At 42.5% G+C, this 26,788-nt stretch overlaps 1 protein-coding gene across 1 annotated transcript in view; it reads left to right on the top strand.

Annotated features, from left to right (window-relative positions):
- The window catches only part of LOC133562843 (transmembrane protein 117-like), a 156,829-nt gene that overhangs the window by 78,071 nt on the left and 51,970 nt on the right, over positions 1–26,788 (top strand). The window contains 1 exon segment of the mRNA XM_061916650.1: positions 20,538–20,549. Within this exon segment, the coding sequence (XP_061772634.1) occupies positions 20,538–20,549 (12 nt within the window).

Below are 26,788 nucleotides of genomic sequence, written 5' to 3'. Positions count from 1 at the left end.
AATTGTAGATACTTTTCCAAATAAAGTGAACTACAAAAAATTTAAATATTGGCTTTATTTTATCAGAAAATCTAACACTACACTAAACACACAGTCTAAGGACAATTTTACAAGGTTAAAATATAAATGAAATCGACTCTGAAGGGAACGTCTTCCCTGTGCTTCTCCACAAGAGTCTGCACCGGACCGAACAGCAGGACAGGTGTAACAACTACGTTATTTTTGTCACTATTTATAACTACTTGTGCAGATCTGAATGTTCACTATTTAAATGTTGACTAAGTTTGAAGCAAAAGTGGTAATACTAATCGCTAGGGGTGTAACAGTACGTGTATTTGTATTGAACCGTTTCGGTACGGGGGTTCCGGTTCGGTGCGGAGGAGTTACAGGCGAACAAAAGAAGTAGCCGCCTATGCTAAAGTCTTAACAAGCTGCTCCGCTCCGTTCTGCCTCTGTCTCCTACACAGCACCCTGCATTGTCCCTCCCACACAACCATCTGATTGGTTACAACCGTAGCAGTAACAAGCCAACCAGCAGTGCGTATTCAGAGCGCATCTAGTCAGCGCTTCAGCGTCGAGCAGATAGGCGTTTAGCAGGTGAGCAGCGGACTCTCCCCAAATTATACCAAACACTTCCAAGTCAACTACTTTCTAAACATCACTATGAGCCCGTTGACCTTCTAGAAACAAACTGCAGCTCAGCTCACTCGCAGTCCTGGTTTAAGGTGAAGGCTTATGTGTGTATGTGTGTGTGTGTGTGTGTGTGTGTGTGTGTGTGTGTGTGTATTACAGATTGTGTTGATTGAGGTGTGTTGAAGCAGCAAAAAAGGACTGTATGTTAAATGAAGAGTTTCTGTCTCTGATAGTGTATATAATAATGTAAGTGCATCATAAAGCCTTCATGAACTCCAGGATGTTCAGGGATCAATAGTCTCTCCTATTGCTATTATACTATTTTTCAGCTATCGTTACATTAATCATTAGTAATGTAGCAGACTAGTTTTGAATGGCAGGGTCCCTGCTATCATATGTTGATCAAAATATAACATTTACATAATAGAAAATAGACTACTGTACAGGCTTCCTCAATGCTGTGATACATTAAGCATGATGAGTTGACTTGAAACTGTTTAATGTTGCACTTTTTATATGTAGAAGAAAAGTTGTCATTTTATTTAATCTAAACAACAACTAGAGGCAGTTTAATGTGGATTAACGTGGGCAGAATTATTATAGTGTTCCCACTGTTAAAAGGATCAAGCCATTGTTTACAAATTTGGTAAATAAATATCCAAAACATTTATATTTTCTTGTTTTCTTACTGTACCGAAAATGAACCGAACCATGACCTCTAAACCGAGGTAGGTACCGAACTGGAATTTTTGTGTACGTTACACCCCTACTAATCGCCACATTAGGCCGAGGCGTGTTTGAAAGCAGCTGTTGTGAGAGTAGCGTATGTGTGTGTGTGTGTGTGTGTGTGTGTGTGTGTGTGTGTGTGTGTGCGTGTGTGTGTGTGTGTGTGTGTGTGCTCCTTACAGAACGGCAGCATGTGGTGTGAGTGACGTGAGTAATGGATGTCCAAACGTACATCATGAAGATGGCCGCAGTTTCCAGAGCCCAATGTCTCAGGGGCCGGACATCAAGATGTGGATGTTACATCAGAAAGTGCCGCTGCAGGTTATAGTTCTTTGAGACTGCGTTCATACTTAATTGCAAAGTCAACACAGCAGCTTTCCCAATGCACAGTCCATAAATTCAATATTCTGCCCTCACTACTTGTTTCAAACGTGTACAGCTGGTTAAGAAAAAGAAGCTCCAGTTTTTGTTGGACCTTCTTTTCAATTATTTTCCTTCCTTAAAATAAAACGCTGCTTCATCCTGCCTGCGCTAACAAAATAAGAGTCTCAGATAGCGGGCGCGCATACGCTAGCAAGCTACGGAGTTTGCCGCCGAAGTATTTCTTGTAAAGTGTATAAAAAGGAGTATGAAAGCTGGACAAATAAGATGGTAAAACCAACCACTTTCAGGTGGTATTGGACAGAAAGGAGAACTTTTTTTGTCCTCCATTAGAAAATGTGGACGTTATCATCACTACTGTCTGATTCCAATCAATGCAAGTCATCAGAATCGGGTAATACACCAACTTATATTCATGTCTTCATGAAAAAACAGCATGTTCAACATGCTTGTATTATCATTAAACACATTTAATATGTTAGCAAAAAAACATTACTTTCAGGGTTGTTAAGGCAGCCGCCTTAACAACAAAGAGCCACCGCCTAAACTAAAGTCTTGAAAAAAAAAATTATATATATATATATATATATATATATATATATATATATATATTTGTCCTGTACAGCTTCTCAGGCAAATCATACAGTTGCTGTCGATGCCCATGTTAAGATTTACTTTACAAAAGAGAAGTGTAGTGTGAAGACTCTTCTTCGGCATGGTAATGCCGGTGTAGTTTTCCCGTGGATGCGTCGAAGCAGAACACAGCAAAGGTAAGATATAAGGTATTTATTTAATAACAAAAGTCTATGAACAAAAATACTGGTGTAAAGAGAAAAAGTAAACAAAAGACGCTAGCGTGAAAGCTAGGATAAAACAAGGAAAACTAAAACTTGGTACGAGGACACAAAAGAGTAAACAAAACATTTAGCATGAAAGCTAGACAATAAAGTGGCTTGGCGTGAGAGCTAGCGAGAAAATACATACGAATGATGAGAGTCGTCACTGATGCGCGTGGGCAAATTAGGATCCGAGAATGAGTGAACAGAAAAGGTGAGCGGGGCGAGACTAGCAGGTGGACTGATGTGTAACCATAGTGATGGATAAAAACAGGAAATAAACGGGTCAGACAGAGAATGAAAAAACAAACACGTGAAGATCTGAGCAGCAGATCGCAACAGTATTCCCCCCCAACAAAAGACAGATACCAGATGTCTTAAAAAACAAACAAAAACTTGAACCCCCTCCCCAAAACCAGAAAGTTCACAAACGAAGGGAGGGCGGAGGGAGTCCACGGTGGAGGGTCGCCAGATCGCATGTCCCCGAATCCACCGAGGACACATCATGTGGCGGCGGCGGGTGGAACGCTGCTGCCGAAAAAGTTTTGGCGGGCGACCTCGAAAAGGCCACATTAGTGGCCGCCTCGCAGGATGAGGTGCCCGGCGAGGCGGACGACCCGGGCACGGCCACATCCGTGGCCGACATGGAGGAGGGAGTATCTGGCGAGGAGGATGACCTCGCAGAGGCCACGCCCGTGGTCGACGTGGTGGACGACGCCTCAGCACCGAAATCCCAGCAGGCTTGGAAGCAGCAGACGAGGGTGCGGGGACTGCAGCCAAAGCAGGCCCGAGTGCAGCTGGCGAGGATGATGCGGGTGCTGCAGCCGAAGAAGGCGTCGGAGGCGGCCTGGGAGCCGCAGGAGTCGTCGGAGGCGGCCTGGGAGCCGCAGGAGTCGTCGGAGGCGGCCTGGGAGCCGCAGGAGTCGTCATCGACGTGAATGCAGGCGTAGTCGTCGGTGGTGCTGGTGTGGGTTCCAGCCCCGTCGTCGGCGCTGGTGTGGGCTCCAGCCCCGTCGTCGGCGGTGCTTGGCGGCGCGGAGCTGGCACCGGTGCTTGGCGGCACGGAGCTGGCACCGGTACCTGTCGTGGTGCTGGTACCGGAGTGGGCTCCAGCCTTGGAGTTTGTGCTGGCGTGAGAACCAGTTTAGAGTCTGAAACTGGCGTGAGAACAAGGCTAGAAACATTTTCTGGTGTGAAAACCAGGCGAGAGTCTAATTCTGGCGTGAAAACCAGGTCAGAGTCTAATTCTGGCGTGAAAACCAGGTCAGAGTCTAATTCTGGCGTGAAAACCAGGTCAGAGTCTAATTCTGGCGTGAAAACCAGGTCAGAGTCTAATTCTGGTGTGAGAACCAGACTGGGAGCAGGTGTCGGCTTCAGCCGAGGAGCAGGTGTCGGCTTCAGCCGAGGAGCAGGTGTCGGCTTCAGCCGAGGAGCAGGTGTCGGCTTCAGCCGAGGAGCAGGTGTCGGCTTCAGCCGAGGAGCAGGTGTCGGCTTCAGCCGAGGAGCAGGTGTCGGCTTCAGCCGAGGAGCAGGTGTCGGCTTCAGCCGAGGAGCAGGTGTCGGCTTCAGCCGAGGAGCAGGTGTCGGCTTCAGCCGAGGAGCAGGTGTCGGCTTCAGCCGAGGAGCAGGTGTCGGCTTCAGCCGAGGAGCAGGTGTCGGCTTCAGCCGAGGAGCAGGAGTCGGCTTCAGCCGAGGAGCAGGCACAGGGGTCTGCCGAGGAGAACTAGGGGACTGGCTGTGAGCAGGACTAGGACTATGATGAGTGATAAGACAAACACTAGGACTCGGGCAAGGACTTGAGAGAGGACCAGGACTTACAATCACACTAGTGCTTTGAGAAGGGCTTGGGCAATGACCAGGACTTACAGTCATACCAGGGCTTGGGCAAGAACTAGGACAAACGGTCAAACTAGGGCTTGGGCAAGGACTGGGACTAACAATCAAACTGGTGCTCGGGCAAGGACTAGGACAAAGACTAGGACTTACAGTAACACTGGGGCTCGGACAAGAACTTGGGTAAGGACTAGGGTTCGGACTAAGACCACGAGGGGAATCAGTACTAATATTACAAAGGCAAGAAACAAGACTCGGGACCGGACTCGAAACAGGACTCGGACTACGGATCAGTCTACGAGTGGAACCAGGACTACGACGACTACGAGAAAGACTAGGACTACAACTAGAATCAGAACGGAAACTCGGACCAGGACTTGGACTACGACTCAGTCTACAAGTCGGTCTACGAGTAGGACTAGAGCATGGGCTACGAAGAAGGCTGGGACTCGAACTCTGAGAGAGACTGTGACTAAAACTAGAACTAGGGCACAGACGGAACACAGGTGGAGGAGGTCTAAGAGGGCGTGACTTGACCGGGGAGAACACAGGTGGAGGAGGTCTACTAGGAGGAGCTAAGCGTTTAGTGGGCCGAAAAACAGGTAAAGGTGGCCTACATGGAGGTTTTTGTTTAGCAGTTTTAAGAACAGGTAGCGTCTGCCCTACCTCCGCAACACAGCTATAGGCCATAGCCCCCCCCTCCAGACGGGAATCCCAGACCCGTTCCCTGTGGTCAGGGACTGACCATAAGGGAGGGTGGTGGGAGGTTTGGAGGCGGGCAGACCCCTCCCCTCTATATTGTCCAGAGTGTCCCTTTGAAAAGGGAGAAAAAACCTTGGACTTGGGCAGAGAATGAGGTTTAAACGGTGGGTTAGAAGAAAAACTAGGTGACTGAGGTTGACTAGAATAATAAGAAAAAATATCCTGATACTTTTGTATATTATTATTAATGTTATTGTCATTTGAAAATGGCTGAGAAAACGAATCTTCCCCCAAAAATTCCTTGTTGATGACGTCATCATCGGAGGACGGGCTTGCGTTACCGGGGGGCGTCGACGAAATGACGTCATCTGCGCGGGACACAAGTTGGGAATTTGCCCAGTCGGTAAAACTGTTAGCAAAGTGTGTTATTGGGTCCCCAAACAATGGTGTAGGGGTCTTGTGTGCTGACTGTAGGTTGCTGTGTTCGTGAGGAGGGAGACATGGAGTGGGCAAGTCTCTGTCGCCCGACGAAGCCATACTTCGCGGCTTCCGCCTACGCGGACGAGCGCGAGCGCTGCGGGAGGGAAACTCACCGCTCCCGGAAGCATCGATCGGAACCAGTTTTCCCTCCAGGTCCCACATCATGCTTTCGTCTGGATTGCATCGGAGAGTTTCAGCCTCCATCGCTCGGAATACCCTCCATGTGCCTTCGTCGAAGGTCTCCTCGTGGTTGCCAGACGCGGAAAAACTTTTTAATGCTCGGATCCTACTGTGAAGACTCTTCTTCGGCATGGTAATGCCGGTGTAGTTTTCCCGTGGATGCGTCGAAGCAGAACACAGCAAAGGTAAGATATAAGGTATTTATTTAATAACAAAAGTCTATGAACAAAAATACTGGTGTAAAGAGAAAAAGTAAACAAAAGACGCTAGCGTGAAAGCTAGGATAAAACAAGGAAAACTAAAACTTGGTACGAGGACACAAAAGAGTAAACAAAACATTTAGCATGAAAGCTAGACAATAAAGTGGCTTGGCGTGAGAGCTAGCGAGAAAATACATACGAATGATGAGAGTCGTCACTGATGCGCGTGGGCAAATTAGGATCCGAGAATGAGTGAACAGAAAAGGTGAGCTTAAATAGGAGGGTGATAATTATTAGCAGGTGTGCGGGGCGAGACTAGCAGGTGGACTGATGTGTAACCATAGTGATGGATAAAAACAGGAAATAAACGGGTCAGACAGAGAATGAAAAAACAAACACGTGAAGATCTGAGCAGCAGATCGCAACAGTGTAGGATACTTCTCTTTTTGCCTTATTTGTATTTGACTTTATTAACTGTATTTATATTATCATTTGGTGCTAAACTAAAGTCTAAATAAGCTGCTACGCTTCGTACCGCCTCTGCCTCTGTCAGTACATCTCTGCAGCACCCAGCATTGTCCCACCTACACAACCATCTGATTGGTTACACGCATAGCATAAATATATATATATATATATATATATATATATATATATATATATATATATATATATACAGTCCAAAACGGCCCGATCTATCCACATTCAGAATTGTCTGGCGGTCGTAAGTGATCCCGGAGTGACCACGCTGTAAGCCAGCCATGAAATTTGCAGAATTGTCCGGTATTTTTGCCAAATGTTCCATCTTTACCAAGAGCCCCTTGACGCCGAAGTACATCCGGGAGATGCCATCTTGTTAAGAAAAGGCGTTAACAAAATAAAAGCATGTAAACAACATACGCAAATGTGCGATAAAATAATTGTCGGGGTTAATAGATTGATGAATTAACTCGTAATTAACGCATTAATTTGCCCACCCCTAATATATATATATATATATATATATATATATATATATATATTTTTTTTTTTTTTTTTTTTTTTTTTTCAGCTTTTGACTCGCTCGACCGCTCATAAAAGCAATGGGAATCTGTCTGTGAATGGAGCTTGAAGTTACATATTATATAAATATGTAAATATTATAAAAATATGTATATAAATATGTACATACAGTGTTGTAATTACATTCCAACTCCGCGTTCTTCTTTGTCATCGCCGCCGCCGCTGCCCCCCCCACCCCCTCCGCCCCCACCTCGCCCGACCACACCGCCCCAAATAGATGCCTGACCTATATATATATATATATATATATATATATATATATATATATATATATATATATATATATATATATATATATATATATATACATACATACATACATACATACATTTTCTACCATACATATATATATATATATATATATATATATATATATATATGTATATATATATATATATATATATATATACATATACATATACATATACATATACATATGCATATACATATACAGTGTGGCAAAAAAGTATTTAGTCAGCCACCAATTGTGCAAGTTCGCCCACTTAAAATGATGACAGAGGTCTGTAATTTTCATCATAGGTACACTTCAACTGTGAGAGACAGAATTCACATTGTAGGAATTTTAAATAATTTATTTGTAAATTACGGTGGAAAATAAGTATTCGGTCAACCATTCAAAGCTCTCACTGATGGAAGGAGGTTTTGGCTCAAAATCTCACGATACATGGCCCTATTCATTCTTTCCTTAACACGGATCAATCGTCCTGTCCCCTTAGCAGAAAAACAGCCCCAAAGCATGATGTTTCCCCCCCAATGCTTCACAGTAGGTTTGGTGTTCTTGGGATGCAACTCAGTATTCTTCTTCCTCCAAACACGACGAGTTGAGTTTATACCAAAATGGATACATGGATGATACAGCAGAGGATTGGGAGAATGTCACATGGTCAAATGAAACCAAAATAGAACTTTTTGGTATAAACTCAACTCGTCGTGTTTGGAGGAAGAAGAATACTGAGTTGGATCCCAAGAACACCATAATTAAAAAGTAGCTCGTCTGCTGAGAAAGTGTGGTCCCTGGTCTGGAGTCTACTTCAGTGTGCAGGCAGAGAGTCAGGCTAATGCAGGGTATTCTTGGGAGAAGAAACAGGGCAACATCCCTCTGTTCATTTGTTGACGTAAAGGGAAGAAGAAGAAGAGAACTCTGACATCAGCCTGCACACAGCTGAGACAAGATGACAAACTCCATGGCTACTCAAATTAGTATTCCACTGCAAGCTGCACAGAGAGACAGACTATGGAAGATCTGTTGACGTCTGGTCGGAAAGGCAGGACAGAGCGAGAGAACAACAGGCCGTGGCAAAGCGCTGATTCTAGAAATTACTCTCTCGAATTCCCCCCTACCCCCACCGTCTTCCATTAATTCAACAAGGCACTTGAAAGATGACCTCTGCATCTCCTCAACGCAAGCAGACAGGAAGCGTCTGTCTTTGCAAAGTGCCGCATGGCCACACACGTCTGGCTAATCCTAATAATAGTACAATGCAACAATCACTGTGTGAAGGCAGGACCCGCCTCGTCTGCACCGGTGGCCGCAGCCAGGATCTATTTATACAGCGGTGCCTCGGCTTTCATACGCCCCGCTTTCTGTATGCAAGGTCTCTGCAGGTTTACAAATGTCAAATGCAATCAAGATTTTTTTCAAGACCAATCTTGAAAATAATTTAAGACCATTTCACATCCATAGGGACAAAAATATGACAAAGTAAAAACAGAGGACCAGAATGAATTTTAAGTACCGTATATTTCGGACCATAAGTTGCAGTTTTTTTCATAGTTTGGCCGGGGGTGTGACATTTATTCTGGAGCGATTTATGTGTGAAATTATTAAAGGGGAACATTATCACAATTTCAGAGGAGTTAAAACCAATAAAAATCAGCTCCCAGTGGCTTATTTTATTTTTCGAAGTTGACCACTGGTGCAACTTGAATCCGTCGATTGGTATGTGTTTGTTTGGCATTAAATGTAGGTTGAGGGAAAGGCTGGATGCAAACATAGCTCCAAAAGAGGCATAACGATGCAATATGTACATACTGCTAGCCTAATATAGCATGTTAGCATCAATTAGCATGCCTTGACCATTGATATGTCTGATTAGCACACTCCACGTAAGTCAACTTGAATCCGTCCCTGTTCGTGTTGTTACACCCTCCGACAACACACAGACGAGGCATGACGTCTCCAAAGTACGGAAAACAGTCGAAAAAACGGAAAATAACAGAGCTGATTTGACTTGGTGTGTGTATTGTGTTTGAGAAAATGGCGGATTGCTTCCTGTTGTGACGTCACGGGTGAAAGGTCATCGCTCCGACAGCGAGCAATTGAAAGGTGTTTCAATCGCCAAATTCACCCTTTTAGAGTTCGGAAATCGGTTAAAAAAAACATATGGTCTTTTTTCTGCAACATCAAGTTATATATTGATGCTTACATAGGTCTGGTGCAGGGGTGCCCATTACGTCGATCGCGAGCTACCAGTCGACCGCGGGGGGTGTGTCAGTCGATCTCGAGCCAGGCTTTTAAAAAAAATAGACCTAAAAATTAGTGATCATCAATCTTTACCAAGACGTCACTTAAATGACATTCACGGTACCGGAGGGTCTTGTGAGATGACGCTGGCTGCTGCAAGATCATTATTATTAAAATATGACCAAGAGGAAGGCGCTAACTAAATACAGAGTCTCGGAAAACTGGCGTGCACAAGCGATCCCTCAGAAAGCTGGCGTGCACATCACTTGTGCACGCCAGCTTTCCGAAACTCTTATTTTGTTAGCGCAGGCAGCATGAAGCAGGGCTTTTATTGTGAAGATAGGAAATGTGCAGTCAGTCGGCCTTTAGAGTTTTGACGGAAGGGACGGCGCGAAAGTCTGTTGAAATAAAAAGTGTTTCTCGCCTTCCTCTCTGTCATTTTTTCATAATAATGAACTGGCAGCAGCCAGCGTCATCTCACAAGACCCTCGGGTGCCGTGAATGTCAATCAAGCAAGCTACGGAATTTGCCGCCAATGTTTTTCTTGTAAAGTGTATGGAAGCTGGATGAATTAGATGCCAAAAACCAACCACTTTCATGTGGTATTGTACAGAAAGGACAACTTTTTTTCTCCTCCATTTGAAAATGTGGGCGTTATCATCATTACTGTCTGATTCCAATCAATGCAAGTCATCAGAATCAGGTAATACACCAACTTATATTCTTGTCTGAAAGAAAGACATCTATATGTGTTACACATGCTTGTATTATCATTAAACACATTTAACTTATTTACAAAAATGTCTCTTTCATAAATAAATAAATATAAATGATATATATAAATGAGGTAGATCCCCTCGAGTTGGTCAATTGAAAAGTAGCTCGCCTGCAGAAAAAGTGTGGGTACCCCTGGTCTAGTAATAATGTTCCCCTTTAACACATTACCGTAAAATATCCATCCATCCATCCATTTCCTACCGCTTATTCGCTTTTGGTATCAAATAATATTATTTATCTCATTTGCGGAAGAAACGAAGAAAATGTCAGCAATTGTCACATACACGTCATCCAATAAGAATTCGGCGGGGGAGGGTCATGGCAGAAGTGCATTATGGGTCATGGAATGCTAACTACTCTATGCTATATGCTACTGCCGTAGCTATTAAAATGGATTATTTCATCGTTGGCGGTAACTTATAAAAATTGAGAAGTGCTGAACAAAAATGGCAACGAAAAGGAAATCATGTACTGCAGATTACAAGGTGGATGTAGAGAAATATGCAGCAGAAAACGACAAGAGGAAGCGACGCGTCCCTTTGGAGTTGGCAGAGTTGTTTAGAAGCGACATCGAGGAAGAAGATTTCATTGGATTTAGTGATTAGGAGTGACAGATTGTTTGGTAAACGTATAGCATGTTCTATATGTTATAGTTATTTGAATGACTCTTACCATAATATGTTACATTAACCTTCTAAGTTGGTTATTTATGCCTCATATAAAGTACACTTATTCAGCCTGTTGTTCACTATTCTTTATTTGTTTCAAATTGCCTTTCAAATGTCTATTCTTGGTGTTGGATTTTATCAAATAAATTTCCCACAAAAATGCGACATATACGTTTTTTTCCTTCTTTATTATGCATTTTCGGTCGGTGCGACGTATACTCCGGAGCGATTTATAATCCGAAAAATACGGTATATGAACTAATTCACTGCTTGTTTACATTGGGGGAAAAAATGGTTTAACTACCTAAATACACCAGGAGCTTCTCTAGTGTAAACTCCATCCATCCATCCATTTTTCTACCGCTTGTCCCTTTTGGGGTAGCAGGGGGTGCTGGAGCCTATCTCAGCTGCATTCGGGAAGAAAGCGTGGTACACCCTGGACAAGTCGCCACCTCATCGCAGAGCCAACACAGATAGACAGACAACATTCCCACTTACATTCACACACTAGGGCCAATTTAGTGTTGCCAATCAACCTATCCCCAGGTGCATGTCTTTGGAAGTGGGAGGAAGCCGGAGTACCCGGAGGGAGTCATGGGGAGAACATGCAAACTCCACACAGAAAGATCTCGAGCCCGGGATTGTACTCAGGACCTTCATATTGTGAGGCAGACGCACTAACCACAATTCCCACCGTGCAGCCCTAGTGTAAGTTCATTGGAAAAAAATATTACAAAACATGCCAATTTTCAGATTTGCCATAGAAGTGTTTACTTGCAAAAAGTGCAGTCTACTTACCATGAATTAATTACCGTGGACCCCAACAGGGTTCTTGAGGGTGCATGGGAGTTTGCCCAACCAGTCTACATGTGCTTTGTGGACTTGGAGAAGGCATTCGACCGTGTCCCTCGGGAAGTCCAGTGGGGAGTGCTCAGAGAGTATGGGGTATCGGACTGTCTTATTGTGGCGGTCCGCTCCCTGTACGATCAGTGTCAGAGCTTGGTCCGCATTGCCGGCAGTAAGTCGGACACGTTTCCAGTGAGGGTTGGACTCCGCCAAGGCTGTCCTTTGTCACCCATTCTGTTCAGAACTTTTATGGACAGAATTTCTAGACGCGGTCAAGGCGTTGAGGGGTTCCGGTTTGGTAACCGCAGGATTAGGTCTCTGCTTTTTGCAGATGATGTGGTCCTGATGGCTTCATCTGACCGGGATCTTCAGCTCTCGCAGGATCGGTTCGCAGCCGAGTGTGAAGCGACCGGAATGAGAATCAGCTCCTCCAAGTCCGAGTCCATGGTTCTCGCCCGGAAAAGGGTGGAATGCCATCTCCGGGTTGGGGAGGAGACCCTGCCCCAAGTGGAGGAATTCAAGGATCGGTGCGGCGTATTCAGTAATGCGGACGTTGTACCGATCCGTTGTGGTGAAGAAGGAGCAGAGCCGGAAGGCAAAGCTCTCAATTTACCGGTCGATCTACGTTCCCATCCTCACCTATGGTCATGAGCTTTGGGTCATGACCGAAAGGATAAGATCACGGGTACAAGCGGCCGAAATGAGTTTCCCCCGCGTGTGGCGGGGCTCTCCCTTAGAGATAGGGTGAGAAGCTCTGCCATCCGGGAGGAACTCAAAGTAAAGCCGCTGTTCCTTCACATCGAGAGGAGCCAGATGAGGTGGCTCGGGCATCTGGTCAGGATGCCACCTGAACGCCTCCCTAGGGAGGTGTTTAGGGCACGTCCAACCGGTAGGAGGCCACGGGGAAGACCCAGGACACGTTGGGAAGACTATGTCTCCCGGCTGGCCTGGGAACGCCTCGGGATCCCCCGGGAAGAGCTAGACGAAGTGGCTGGGGAGAGGGAAGTCTGGGTTTCCCTGCTTAGGCTGTTGCCCCCGCGACCCGACCTCGGATTAGCGGAAGATGATGGATGGATGGATGGATGGACCCCGACTTGACTTATTCGGGTGTTACATTTTAGTGGTCAATTGTACGGAAAATGTCCTGTGCTGTGCAATCTATTAATAAAAGTTTCAATTAATCAATCAATGCTTTATATTAAGTATTTCCATGTAACATCAACATCAGCAATGGTAGAGGAAAGGACAACAATTGTCTGTGAAAGGGACAGTTAGCATCTCTGCTAAGGCTGAATGGTTAACTTTGGTATTTTTTTTGGCTGTCAGAATGGAGCAAAGGGATAAAAACATCTACAGTACTACTGTATCTGCACAAGGTTGTGAAAAACAGTGTGTGCAGACTGTCAAAGGAAGGCGACGGGACATGGCGTGAAGGTAAATACATGATTCTAATCTTAACTCAAAAGCTACAAACAAAAGGCACTCACAGCGGAGGCACAAAACTTAAAGCAGGGAACAAAAATAATACTTAAACATAAACTATGAACGTAGATAAACAACACTTACTATGACATGAGAAAGGCAGCATTAACATTGAACAATGAACAGAGGTGGGTAGTAACGCGCTACATTTACTCCTTTACATCTACTTGAGTAACTTTTGGGATAAATTGTACTTCTACGAGTAGTTTTTATGCAACATACTTTTACTTTTACTTGAGTATATTTATAAAGAAGATTCTACTTTTACTCCGTTTCATTTATCTACATTAAGCTCGCTACTCGCTACTTTTTTTTATCGATCTATTAATGTTTGTTTTGGTTAATGACGGAGCTTCAAAGTTTCACCAATCACATGCAGTCACTGATGATGTTGGACCAATCAAACAGAGCCAGGCGGTCACATGACCGTGATACGTAAAACCCGACTTAAACATGTTGACAAACTTATTCGGGTGTTACCATTTAGTGGTCAATTGTACGGAATATGTACTGTACTGTGTAATCTAATAATAAAAGTTTCAATCAATCAAAAGTGTAACGGAAAAAAGACACTTTTTATTTCAACCGTACTTCCCCTCAAAAGCCTAAAGACTGATCGCACAGTTCCTGTCTTCACAATAAATGCGCCGCTCCATCGCGCCTGCGCTAACAAAATAAGAGTCTCCGAAAGCCAGCGCAAACAAGCTAGCTACGGAGTTTGCCGCCAATGTATTTCTTGTAAAGTGTATAAAAACGAATATGGAAGCTGGACAAATAAGATGCCAAAACCCAACGACTTTCATGTGGTATTAGACAGAAAAGAGGAACTTTTTTTCTCCTCCATTTGAAAACGTGGACGTCTGATTCCAATCAATGCAAGTCATCAGAATCAGGTAATACACCAACTTATATTCTTGTTTTCATGAAAGATAGGAATCTATATGTTAAACATGCATGTATATTCATTAAAACACCTTCAATATGTGAACAAAAACGGCAAAATAAATCAATATAAATTATATACTGTATATATAAATGTATGTATACATATATATATACATATGTATATATATATATGTATATACATATATATACATATACATATATACATATATACATATATATATATATATATATATATATATATATATATGTATATATATATATATATATATATATATATATATATATATATATATATATATATATATATATATATATATATATATGAATATATGATATGTGTGTGCATGTATATATGAGGTAGATCACCTCGACTTGGTCATTTACTAAGTAATTGATAAACGTTGAAAAACTTAGTGGGGTGTTACCATTTAGTGGTCAATTGTATGGAATTTATATTGTACTCTGCAATCTACTAATACAAGTTTTAATCAATCAATCAGTCAAATCAATGAATGCCTACTGAGGCTATGGTGCTGTTAAGTTATTGTGACTCAATGTGCCATTTTTTCATTTTATTTTAATGTACTATTATTTAATATATATTATTGTTTTAGTTGCTTAAGAGATATTCCTGGCTCTGAATTTGCTCATTGCTATTTTTATGTTTTTGTGCATTATTTGTTGCCGTAATCAGGTTACTCATCAGTTACTCAGTACTTGAGTAGTTTTTTCACAACATACTTTTTACTTTTACTCAAGTAAATATTTGGCTGACTACTCCTTACTTTTACTTGAGTAATAAATCTCTAAAGTAACAGTACTCTTACTTGAGTACAATTTCTGGCTACTCTACCCACCTCTGACTAGATGTGACCAATTTACACTAAGTCTAAGTCTAAGACGATATATGACCAATTCACACCAAGTCTAAGACTAGATGTGACCGATTTACAGCAGGTTTAAGACGAGATCTGACCAATTTACACTAAGTCTAAACTAGAGCTCGGCAACCTTCATCATACAAAGAGCTACTTTAGCCCATTACCCACCAAATAAAACACACGAGAGCCGCAAACTCTGTTTGATCCCTTACATGACGATAACGCCACTTATAGTTTCACTACACTTTGTTACGTACACATTGTTCGCAATTTCCTCCCCACATTAAGCACACACATGAACCAACCTCGCCAACAGTGAAGGCAAATTCATCTTTCCATGGAGCATTAAATGTTGTGTTTACCGCTAAAAAACAGTACAATTGCCTGGCAACAAAAGATGACATACATTTCCATTGACAAAATATTAAAATACATTTTGTTTTTGTATTATAATACCACAGAACTCTACAAAATAACAACTGGAACATTACAATAAACTAAATAAAATAGAATAAATAAAAATGAAATTTGCCGAAAATGTGTGTCAAAAGCAAGCCAAAGGGAGCCAGGGCAGAGGCATTAAGCTTCTCAGACATCCATCCATTTTCTACCGCTTATCCCCATTCGGGGTCGCTGGGGGTGCTGGTGCCTATCTCAGCTACAATCAGGCGGAAGGCGGCGTACACCCTGGACAAGTCGCCACCTCATCGCAGGGCCAACACAGATAGACAGACAACATTCACACTCACATTCACACACTAGGGCCAATTTAGTGTTGCCAATCAACCTATCCCCAGGTGCATGTCTTTGGAAGTGGGAGGAAGCCGGAGTACCCGGAAGGACCCCACGCAGTCACGGGGAGGACATGCAAACTCCACACAGAATGATCCCGAACCTGGGATTGAACCCAGGACTACTCAGGACCTTTGTTTTGTGAAGCAGACGCACTAACCCCTCTTCCACGTGCTGCCTGCTTCTCAGACAAGCAGCAGAAAATGGATGGAACTCCGCTTCAATCCGCCTGTCCCACCAACACTACAATCGTTATTGCACTATGGTCCGGACGATGTTCGTTTACCTCGCCGCAGATATCTTCACCGTGGGTCCTAATGAAGTTTCAGACTCCACCACCATCAACTCCTACTGGTCTTCATCTCACCGTCAACCGAGAACATCCAGCAGGACTAAAGTCAAAGACCTACTGAAATGAGATTGTCTTATTTAAACGGGGATAGCTGGTCCATTCTATGTGTCATACTTGATCATTTCGCGATATTGCCATATTTTTGCTGAAAGGATTTAGTAGAGAACATCCACGATAAAGTTCGCAACTTTTGGTCGGTAATAAAAAAGCCTTGCTTTTACCGGAAGTAGCAGACGATGAGGTCTCAAGGGTGAGGGCTCCTCACGTCCTCACATTGTTTATAATGGGAGTCTCCAGCAGCAAGAGCTATTCGGACCGAGAAAACGACAATCTCCCCATTAATTTGAGCGAGGATGAAAGATTCGTGGATGGTGATATTGATAGCGAAGGACTAGAAAAATAGAAATAAAAAATATCCATCCATCCATCCATCCATCCATGATCTTCCGCTTATCCGAGGTCGGGTCGCGGGGGCAACAGCCTAAGCAGGGAAACCCAGACTTCCCTCTCCCCAGCCACTTCGTTTAGCTCTTCCCGGGGTATCCCGAGGCGTTCCCAGGCCAGCCGGGAGACATAGTCTTCCCAACGTGTCCTGGGTCTTCCCCGTGGCCTCCTACCGGTTGGACGTGCCCTAAACACCTCCCTAGGGAGGCGTTCGGGTGGCATCCTGACCAGATGCCCGAGCCACCTCATCTGGCTCCTCTCGATGTGGAGGAGCAGCGGCTTTACTTTGAGTTCCTCCCGGATGGCAGAGCTTCTCACCCTATCTCTAAGGGAGAGCCCCGCCACCCGGCGGAGGAAACTCATTTTGGCCGCTCCTACCCGTGATCTTATCCTTTCGGTCATGACCCAAAGCTCATGACCATAGGAGAGGATGGGAACGTGGATCGACCGGTAAATTGAGAGCTTTGCCTTCCGGCTCAGCTCCTTCTTCACCACAACGGATCGGTACAACGTCCGCATTACTGAAGACGCCGCACCGATCCGCCTGTCGATCTCACGATCCACTCTTCCCTCACTCGTGAACAAGACTCCTAGGTACTTGAACTCCTCCACTTAGGGCAGGGTCTCCTCCCCAACCGGAGATGGCATTCCACCCTTTTCCGGGCGAGAACCATGGACTCGGACTTGGAGGTGCTGATTTTCATTCCGGTCGCTTCACACTCGGCTGCGAACCGATCCAGCGAGAGCTGAAGATCCCGGTCAGATGAAGCCATCAGGACCACATCATCTGCAAAAAGCAGAGACCTAATCCTGCGGTCACCAAACTAGAACCCCTCAACGCCTTGACTGCGCCTAGAAATTCTGTCCATAAAAGTTATGAACAGAATGGGTGACAAAGGACAGCCTTGGCGGAGTCCAACCCTCACTGGAAATGTGTTCGACTTACTGCCAGCAATGCGGACCAAGCTCTGGCACTGATCGTACAGGGAGCGGACCGCCATAATAAGACAGTCCGATACCCCATACTCTCTGAGCACTCCCCACAGGACTTCCCGAGGGACACGGTCGAATGCCTTCTCCAAGTCCACAAAGCTAATGTAGACTGGTTGGGCAAACTCCCATGCACCCTCAAGAACCCTGCGGATATAGTATAGAGCTGGTCCACAGTTCTACGACCAGGACGAAAACCACACTGCTCCTCCTGAATCCGAGGTTCGACTATCCGGCGTAGCCTCCTCTCCAGTACACCTGAATAAACCTTACCGGTAAAATAAAATATAAAGTTTAAAAAAAAAAAAAAAAAGGCGATTGCATTGAAACGGATTAAGATGTTTTTACACACATTAACTAGGATAATTGTGGGAAATCCTTTATCTTTTTATCGTGTTGTTAGTGTTTTAGTGAGATTAAATAGTACCTGATATTCGGAGGTGTGTCTTGACGCCAGTCTCTGAGGGAAGTCGACGGCAGCTGCATGGACGGCGCAAGCTCAGGTAAGAGGCGACTTTTTACCACAATTTTCTCACCGAAACCTGCCGGTTGACAAGTGGTCGGGGAACCTTGTTCGCTTGACCGGTCTGATCCATAGTAAAGCTTCACCTCCGGGAATTTTAAACAAGGAATCACCGTGTGTTTGTGTGGCTAAAGCAGGGGTCGGGAACCTTTTTAGCTGAGAGAGACATACAAGCCAAATATTTTAAAAAGTATTTCCGTGAGAGCCATATAATATTTTTTAAGACTGAATACAACTATTATTCTATCTTATTTCAATTACTGTGCAGAAATATTGGGAAATACATGTCATAGCAACATAATGACTTTATTTCGCAGAAAAGAGCAATTCGTATCATTTTTAAAGTAGGATATAGAGACCACACAAAACCACTCTTCATTAGGTCAGGATTACTAAAACTAAAAGACATTGTAGAATTGAATACTCTATTAATGATGTTCAAAGCGAGAAATAAAGTTATTCCGAAGGACATACAAAAGTTATTTGTGTTCACATCTAAAGATGAGAACCAGAGAAGGCCGTATGACTTTAAACGTCCAAGAGTGCCAACAAATTTGAAACAAATGTGCTTGTCTGTTGTTGGTGTGAAGGGCATGGAATTCTCAAAACAAAGACTTAAAAAGCTGTAAGAATATCTTTGTTTTTAAAAAGAGTTATAAAAAGAGAAAACTGGAATTATATCCAACTGAATCTTGATTTAAATTGGACGTGTCATTGTGAAAATGCTTGAAGGAAAATTGGAAAGTATGTTGGAGTTCGGGTGTTGTTGGAGGGAACAGTTATAAAGTCATCGAAAATAATTTGTGTTAAAAAGGGGGCAGATAAATATAAGAATATTATTCTTCCATCTGGTCCTTTCTGGTCATGGAAATATATAAGAAACAAAAAAACAATGAAAGTGTCAATTACTGGCTCACCTGCACTGTCTTCCTGTGCACTTAAGATGTGACTTTAAGGTTTTACTACTTACGTATAAAATACTACACGGTCTAGCTCCATCCTATCTTGCCGATTGTATTGTACCATATGTCCCGGCAAGAAATCTGCGTTCAAAGGACTCCGGCTTATTAGTTATTCCCAAAGCCCAAAAAAAGTCTGCGGGCTATAGAGCTTTCTCATTTCGGGCTCCAGTACTCTGGAATGCCCTCCCGGTAACAGTTCGAGAAGCCACCACAGTAGAAGCATTTAAGTCTCACCTTAAAACTCATTTGTATACTCTAGCCTTTAAATAGACTCCCTTTTTAGACCAGTTGATCTACCGTTTCTTTTCTTTTTCTCCTATGTCCCACTCTCCCTTGTGGAGGGGGTCCGGTCCGATCCGGTGGCCATGTACTGCTTGCCTGTGTATCGGCTGGGGACATCTCTGCGCTGCTGATCCGCCTCCGCTTGGGATGGTTTCCTGCTGGCTCCGCTGTGAACGGGACTCTCGCTGCTGTGTTGGATCCGCTTTGGACTGGACTCTCGCGACTGTGTTGGATCCATTATGGATTGAACTTTCACAGTATCATGTTAGACCCGCTCGACATCCATTGCTTTCCTCCTCTCCAAGGTTCTCATAGTCATCATTGTCACCGACGTCCCACTGGGTGTGAGTTTTCCTTGCCCTTATGTGGGCCTACCGAGGATGTCGTAGTGGTTTGTGCAGCCCTTTGAGATAATAGTGATTTAGGGCTATATAAGTATACATTGATTGATTGAATTGTACGTGGCTTTTATATATGCATTTTCATGAAAGGAATAAAAATAAATGATGATGCATTATTTTTAAGTAAGTCCAACATTTTTAGAGTATAATAAGTCTCTTATTCTTTTTAATAACATTGTTATTCTGAAGCTCACCAACAATAACTAAAATACTTCTTACCATTAATGCGACTTCTTGAACAGGTGCGGTAGAAACCGGATAGATGGATTAAAATGCTTGAGAATCTTTTATATTTTGAACGTTATTTTTGACATTGTGATTAACAGCGGAAATATTCATTACTTACCGTGTTTAGTAATGTCAGCAAAGATTTATCTGAGAGCCAGGTGCAGTCATCAAAAGAGCCACATCTGGCTCCATCTTTCTACTTTGACTTCTCCATTATTAATTGAACAAATTGCAAAAGATTCAGCAACACAGATGTCCAGAATACTGTTTAATTGCACGATGAAAAGAAACGACTTAGCCGCAAATGGTGCTGCGCTAATATGTCCCCTGCAACTCGGGACGTCACGCGCTTGCGTCATCATTCCGCGACGTTTTCAACAAGAAACTCCGCGGGAAATTTAAAACTGTAATTTAGTAAACTAAACCGGCCGTATTGGCATGTGTTGCAATGTTAATATTATCATCATTGATTTATAAACTATCAGACTGCGTGGTCGGTAGTAGTGGGTTTCAGTAGGCCTTTAACACAGTCTTCGCCAGGAACAACCATAATGATCTCCACTTCGGATAATTCACCATCCGCTCACTTTGGGGCAAAGGACATCTCCTCCAGGATCTCATCAATGACCGCAAGTAAGACTTTTTAAGCCTGACAGAGACGTGGCAACAACCCAACGACTTTTCACAGCTAAACGACGCCACGACCCCTGAGTTTGTTCACAACGTTCAACCCCGCATGACCAGTCGCAGTGGTGGTCTCGCGATAGTCTGGAAAGTCTCGTCATTTGAGTCGCTTGTCATAAAACTGAATGGTCCGTCTCCTATCACCGTCACCACTGTTTACCATCTCTCCCCTGGTGTCATTATCCTTGGTGACTTTAATGTTCAAATTGACAATGGTAATAAGTACCTTACAAAAGACTTCATATCATGCCTGGACAGTTTTGATGAGCAGCAGTTTATTAATTTTCACACACATTCAAAAAGCCATGTCCTGGATCTACTCTGCTGCTCTGGTGTAACTCTGGTGTCTGCTTCTACTCTCCCCATCTCTGACCACATCCATCCCATCCATTTTCTACCGCTTATTCCACGCGAATCTCATTTAATGTTAAGGTGACTCTGCTCATTACCAAAATACCCCGTACAATCTTTGTTCGTAAGATCAAGAACACTGATCTAACCGCACTGGTCATTGGTATTGCTAACCTTCCCAGTATCAACTTCATTTCTGCACCTAATGATCTACCGAGTCACTAATGGCCTTCACAATCTACTGGATTCACTCATCCCTTTGAAATCACAGACTGTTTCATTTACCAAATCTGCACCTTGGTTTACTCCTGAACTGCACCAACTGAAAGCTAGAGGTCGCCAACTGGATCGCCTCTACAGGAAAACTGGTCTCACCATCCATCCAAAAGGAGATGTTCTATACCAGGGGTCACCAACGCGGTGCCCAGGGGCACCAGGTAGCCCGTAAGGACCAGATAAGTCGCCCGCTGGCATGTTCTAAAAATAAATCAAATAGCAGCACTTACCAGTGAGCTGCCACTATTTTTTTTATTTTATTTATTTACAAGCAAGTTGGTCTCGACATTTTTAATTCTAAGAGAGACAAAACTCAAGTAGAATTTGAAAATCCAAGAAAATATTTTTAAGACTTGGTCTTCACTTGTTTAAATAAATTCATTTTTTTTTTTTTACTTCGCTTCATAAAACTTTCAGAAAGACAATTTTAGAGAAAAAATACAACCTTAAAAATGATTTTGAGATTTTTAAACACATATACCTTTTTACCTTTTAAATTCCTTCCTCTTCTTTTCTGACAATTTAAATCAATGTTCAAGTAAATTAATTTTTTTTATTGTAAAGAATCATAAATACATTTTAATTTAATTCTTCATTTTAGCTTCTGTTTTTTCGACAAAGAATATTTGTGAAATATTTCTTCAAACTTATTATGATTAAAATTCAAAAAAATGTTTCTGGCAAATCTAGAAAATATTTAGAATCAAATTTAAATATTATTTCAAAGTCTTTTGAACTTATTTTAAAAAATTTGTTCTGATTTGTCTTTGTTAGAAATATACCTTGGTCCAATTTGTAATATGTTCTAACAAATTGCAGATTGGATTTTAACCTATTTAAAACATGTCATCAAAATTCTAAAAACTGATCTTAATCAGGAAAAAATACTAATGATGTTCCATAAATTATTTTTTGAATTTTTTCAAAAAGATTCGAATTAGCTAGTTTTTCTCTTCTTTTTTTAGTTGAATTTTGAATTTTAAAGAGTCGAAATTGTAGATGAACTATGCTTCAAAATTAAATTTTCATTTTGTTCCTGTTTTCTCCTCTTTTAAATCGTTCAATTAAATGTTTTTGTCCTCATTTATTCTTTACAAAAAACCTTCCGTAAAAGGAAAACAAAAATGTACGACGGAATGACAGACAGAAATACCCATTTATATATATATATATATATATATATATATATATATATATATATATATATATATATATATATTAAAGGTAAATTTAGCAAATTGGCAATTTCTGGCAATTTATTTAAGTGTGTATAAAAACTGGTAGCCCTTCGCATTAATTAGTGCCCAAGAAGTAGCTCTTGGTTTCAAAAAGGTTGGTAACCCCTGTTCTATACACATTTCATCTTCTAAAAGGTCTCTCTCTCCAGAGCAATATCTAACTATTATGTGGATTTAATCAGGTCAGGCAACTCAAGCATTATTCTCCCTGGTTCACAAAACACTAGGCCCACCTGACTCTCTCCCTCCCCATTTTTACTCCACCAACTCCTGTAATTCCGTTGTGACATTTTTTAATACCAAAATTGACACAATCCATCAGCAGTTAGTCCCCCAGATCTCAACTACCGTACCCACCCTGATTTTCAAATTGCTTCTTCTCATCCTATTTCTGACTTTAACGTCCCCTCTGCTGCTAAAATAACCAACCTTTTCTGCAAATGTTAATCATCCACTTGCCAACTTTCCTACTACTCTGGTCAAAGCTTGCATGTGTTCCCTGGCCCCTCATAACTGCAATTACTGAATCCTCACTTATTTCTGGCACTGTTTCGTCACCCTTCTAATCAGTTGCAATAACCCCTATTCTCAAAAAACCTGGTACCGACCCCAACAACTTCAACAATCTCCGCCCTGTCTCCAAACTCCCCTTCCGTTCAAAAATCCCAGAAAAAATAGTTGACGCTCAGATTCACAATCACCTCTCACAAAATAGTCTTTATGAACAGTTCCAATCAGGTTTCCACCCACTTGATAGCACAGAAACAGCTCTTGTTAAAATAGCCAATGACCTCCTCATGGCTGCTGACTCTGGACCACTCACAATTCTCACCCTCCTGGACCTAAGCGAGGCTTTTGACACAAGCTAATGCCATCCTGATCGACCGACTGGCCTCCTTTGGAGTATCTGGTAGACCCCTGGACTGGTTTAAATCTTATCTCTCTGGTCGTACTCAGTTTGTCCAACTCAATACATTCAGATCTCATTCTTCCTCCCCTCTCCTCTGGTGTACCTCAAGGTTCTGTCCTCTGACCCCTCCTGTCTATCATCAACCGCCTCCCTCTTGGCCAATTTTTCCGTAAATATAATATTCAATTCCATTGCTATGCAGATGACACCCAGGTCTACCTGTCCACCAAACCCGCCATGTCTCTCCCTCCATCCTCCCTCTGCCATCTGACGAAACGGGCTGAGACAGAAGGCAAAGCTTTCGGTCTACTGAGCTATCTCCATTCCTACGCTCACCTATGATCATGAAGTGTGGGTCATGACCGAGAGAATAAGATCGAGGATACAAGCGGCCGAAATGAGCTTCCTCAGAAGGGTGGTTGGCATCTCCCTTAGAGATAGGGTGAGAAGTTCAGTTACCAGAGAGAGACTCGCAGTAGAGCCTCTGCTCCTTCGCTTGGAAAAGAGCCAGCTTCGGTGGTTCGGGCAACTCATACGGATGCCTCATGAGCGTCTCCTTAGGGAGGTCTTCGTTGGGACTGGCCTGGGAACGCTTCGGGATCCCCCAGGAGGAAGTTGCTAATGTTGCTCTGGAGAGGGAAGTCTGGGGTTCTCTGCTGGTGCTGTTGTCCCCGCGACCCGATTCCGGATAAGGGGTTGAAGATGAATGGATGGACGCCCATCTCTGTCTCTCAGCAGCGCTGAAATTCTGGGTCACACCCTGGTCACATCCTGTTTGGACTACTGTTATTCTCTGCTCTTTGGTTTACCTGACACGTTCCTCCATAAACTACGTTTGTACAACTGGTTCAAAACTCCGCTGCCCATGTCATTACTAGAATCTCCTCCATTAGTTACATAACACCTGTCTTGAAGCAACTCCATTGGCTCCCCATTAAGTATCGCATCCACTACAAGATCCTTCTCCTTACATTGAAGGCCATCAACAATCTTCCCCCTCCTTCATATCAAGACACGCTCCCGTTCTCTCAGGTCTTCTTCCTCCAACCAGCTCATTCTCCTACACGCCTGGTCACCATGGGGTCAAGAGCATGTAGTCACTCAGCCCCTCACCTATGGAACTCTCTGCCCCTGGACATTCGATGTTCTTTCATTGCCACCTTCAAATCTTGCCTGAAAACATATTTTTAAACTAGCTCACTCATGTTAGTGTGCACTACTGCCACCTACAGGACTGGAGTGGAACATATCACCGGGTTAGTATAGGATTGTTTGGCCTTGGTGGATCTGTGCCGTTGTAGTTAGTAATGAAACAAGGCGTGTATAAATGCTACATTTCATTTCCATTGGTGTTTTACAACAAGACAGTAGCTGACATTTTGTTTGTTATTTCTACTGTTTATATTTCGACATTGAATAGTTCAATCATTTTGAAACAAACAACATGACTGCAAGATATTTGGTATTTCACACTATAAGTCACAAATGGCTATTTAGATTAAAGAACTTAGCTAATGGAATAAACATTGTTTGCACTCTTCATGATTTTTGCATTTGGAGCAGTTAGAAGTCGAAAGTGAGTCAAAGAGAAAGAAAATGGGTATAAAATCCAAGGCAGAATCCATTAAAGCAGAAACAAAAATGGAAATGCGAGCTGCTCAGGAAGGCTCATGTCAGAGCCATCAAAGCAACAATGCCAAAGTAATGTGTGAATGAACCAAATTAATGTGTAAATAATGTAAATAACTAGATGAACCATCTGTGGCTGTGAAGTGAACACTAGTAGGGTCTTAAATACTGTATAAGTAGGCTAACCCATGTGGTTCCTGTGGATGTGAACACAAATTGTAATTACTAAAAGTGACTGAAACAGACATAATTATGTGCAAAAAATTTAAATAACTAGATGAACCATTTGTGGCTTTGAAGTGATCACTAATAAGTTTGTGAATACTGTATAGAGTAGGCTAACCCACAGGGTTCCTGTGGATGTGAACACAAGTTTTAATTACTGTAGTGACTAAATAAAATAGCGACTGAAACAGACAAAGTCATGTGTAAATAATGTAAATAACTAGATGAACCATCTGTGGCTGTGAAGTGAACACTAGTAGGGTCTTAAATACTGTATAAGTAGGCTAACCCATGTGGTTCCTGTGACTGTGAACACAAGTTGTAATTACTAAAAGTGACTGAAACAGACATAATGATGTGCAAAAAATGTAAATAACTAGATGAACCATTTGTGGCTTTGAAGTGATCACTAATAAGTTTGTGAATACTGTAAAGAGTAGGCTAACCCACAGGGTTCCTGCGGATGTGAACACAAGTTTTAATTACTGTAGTGACTAAATAAAATAGCGACTGCAACAGACAAAGTCATGTGTAAACAATGTCAATAATTAGATGAACCATCTGTGGCTGTGAAGTGAACACTAATGCGGTCGTGAATACTGTATAGAGTAGGCTAACCCACATTGGTCCTGTGGATGTGAACACAAGTTGTAATTACTGTAGTGACTAAATGACATAGTGACTGAAACAGACAAACGGATGTGCAAATAATGTAAATAACTAGATGAACCATCTGTGGCTGTGAAGAGAACACTAGTAAGGTTGTAAAATGTGTATAAAGTAGGCTAACCCACATTGGTCCTGGGGATGTGAACACAAATTGAAATTACTGTAGTGTCTAAATAACAGTTACTGAAACAGACAAAGTGATGTGCAAAAAATGTAAATAACTAGATGAAGCATATGTGGCTGTGAAGTTAACACTAATAACTTTGTGAATACTGTATAGAGTAGGCTAACCCACATTGGTCCTGTGGATGTGAACACAAGTTTTAATTAGTGTAGTGACTAAAAAAAAAATAGCGACTGAAACAGACAAAGTCATGTGTAAACGATGTCAATAATTACATGAACCATCTGTGGGTGTGAAGTGAACACTACTAAGGTCGTAAATACTGCATAAGTAGGCTAACCCATGTGTTTCCTGTGGATGTGAACACAAGTTGTAAATACCGTAGTGACTAAAAGTGACTGAAACAATCATAGTGATGTGCAAAAAATGTAAATAACTAGATGAACCATCTGTAGCTGTGAAGTGAACACTAATAAGTTTGTGAATACTGTATAGAGTAGGCTAACCCACATGGTTCCTGTGGATGTGAACACAAGTTTTAATTACTGTAGTGACTAAATGAAATAGCGACTGAAACAGACAAAGTCATGTGTAAACAATTTCAATAATTAGATGAACCATCTGTGGCTG

The sequence above is a fragment of the Nerophis ophidion genome, linkage group LG12 (genome assembly GCF_033978795.1).
Source record: "Nerophis ophidion isolate RoL-2023_Sa linkage group LG12, RoL_Noph_v1.0, whole genome shotgun sequence".
NCBI lineage: Eukaryota > Metazoa > Chordata > Actinopteri > Syngnathiformes > Syngnathidae > Nerophis > Nerophis ophidion.
Note: the sequence above shows the minus strand (reverse complement) of the source record. Positions and strands in the feature narration are given on the sequence as shown.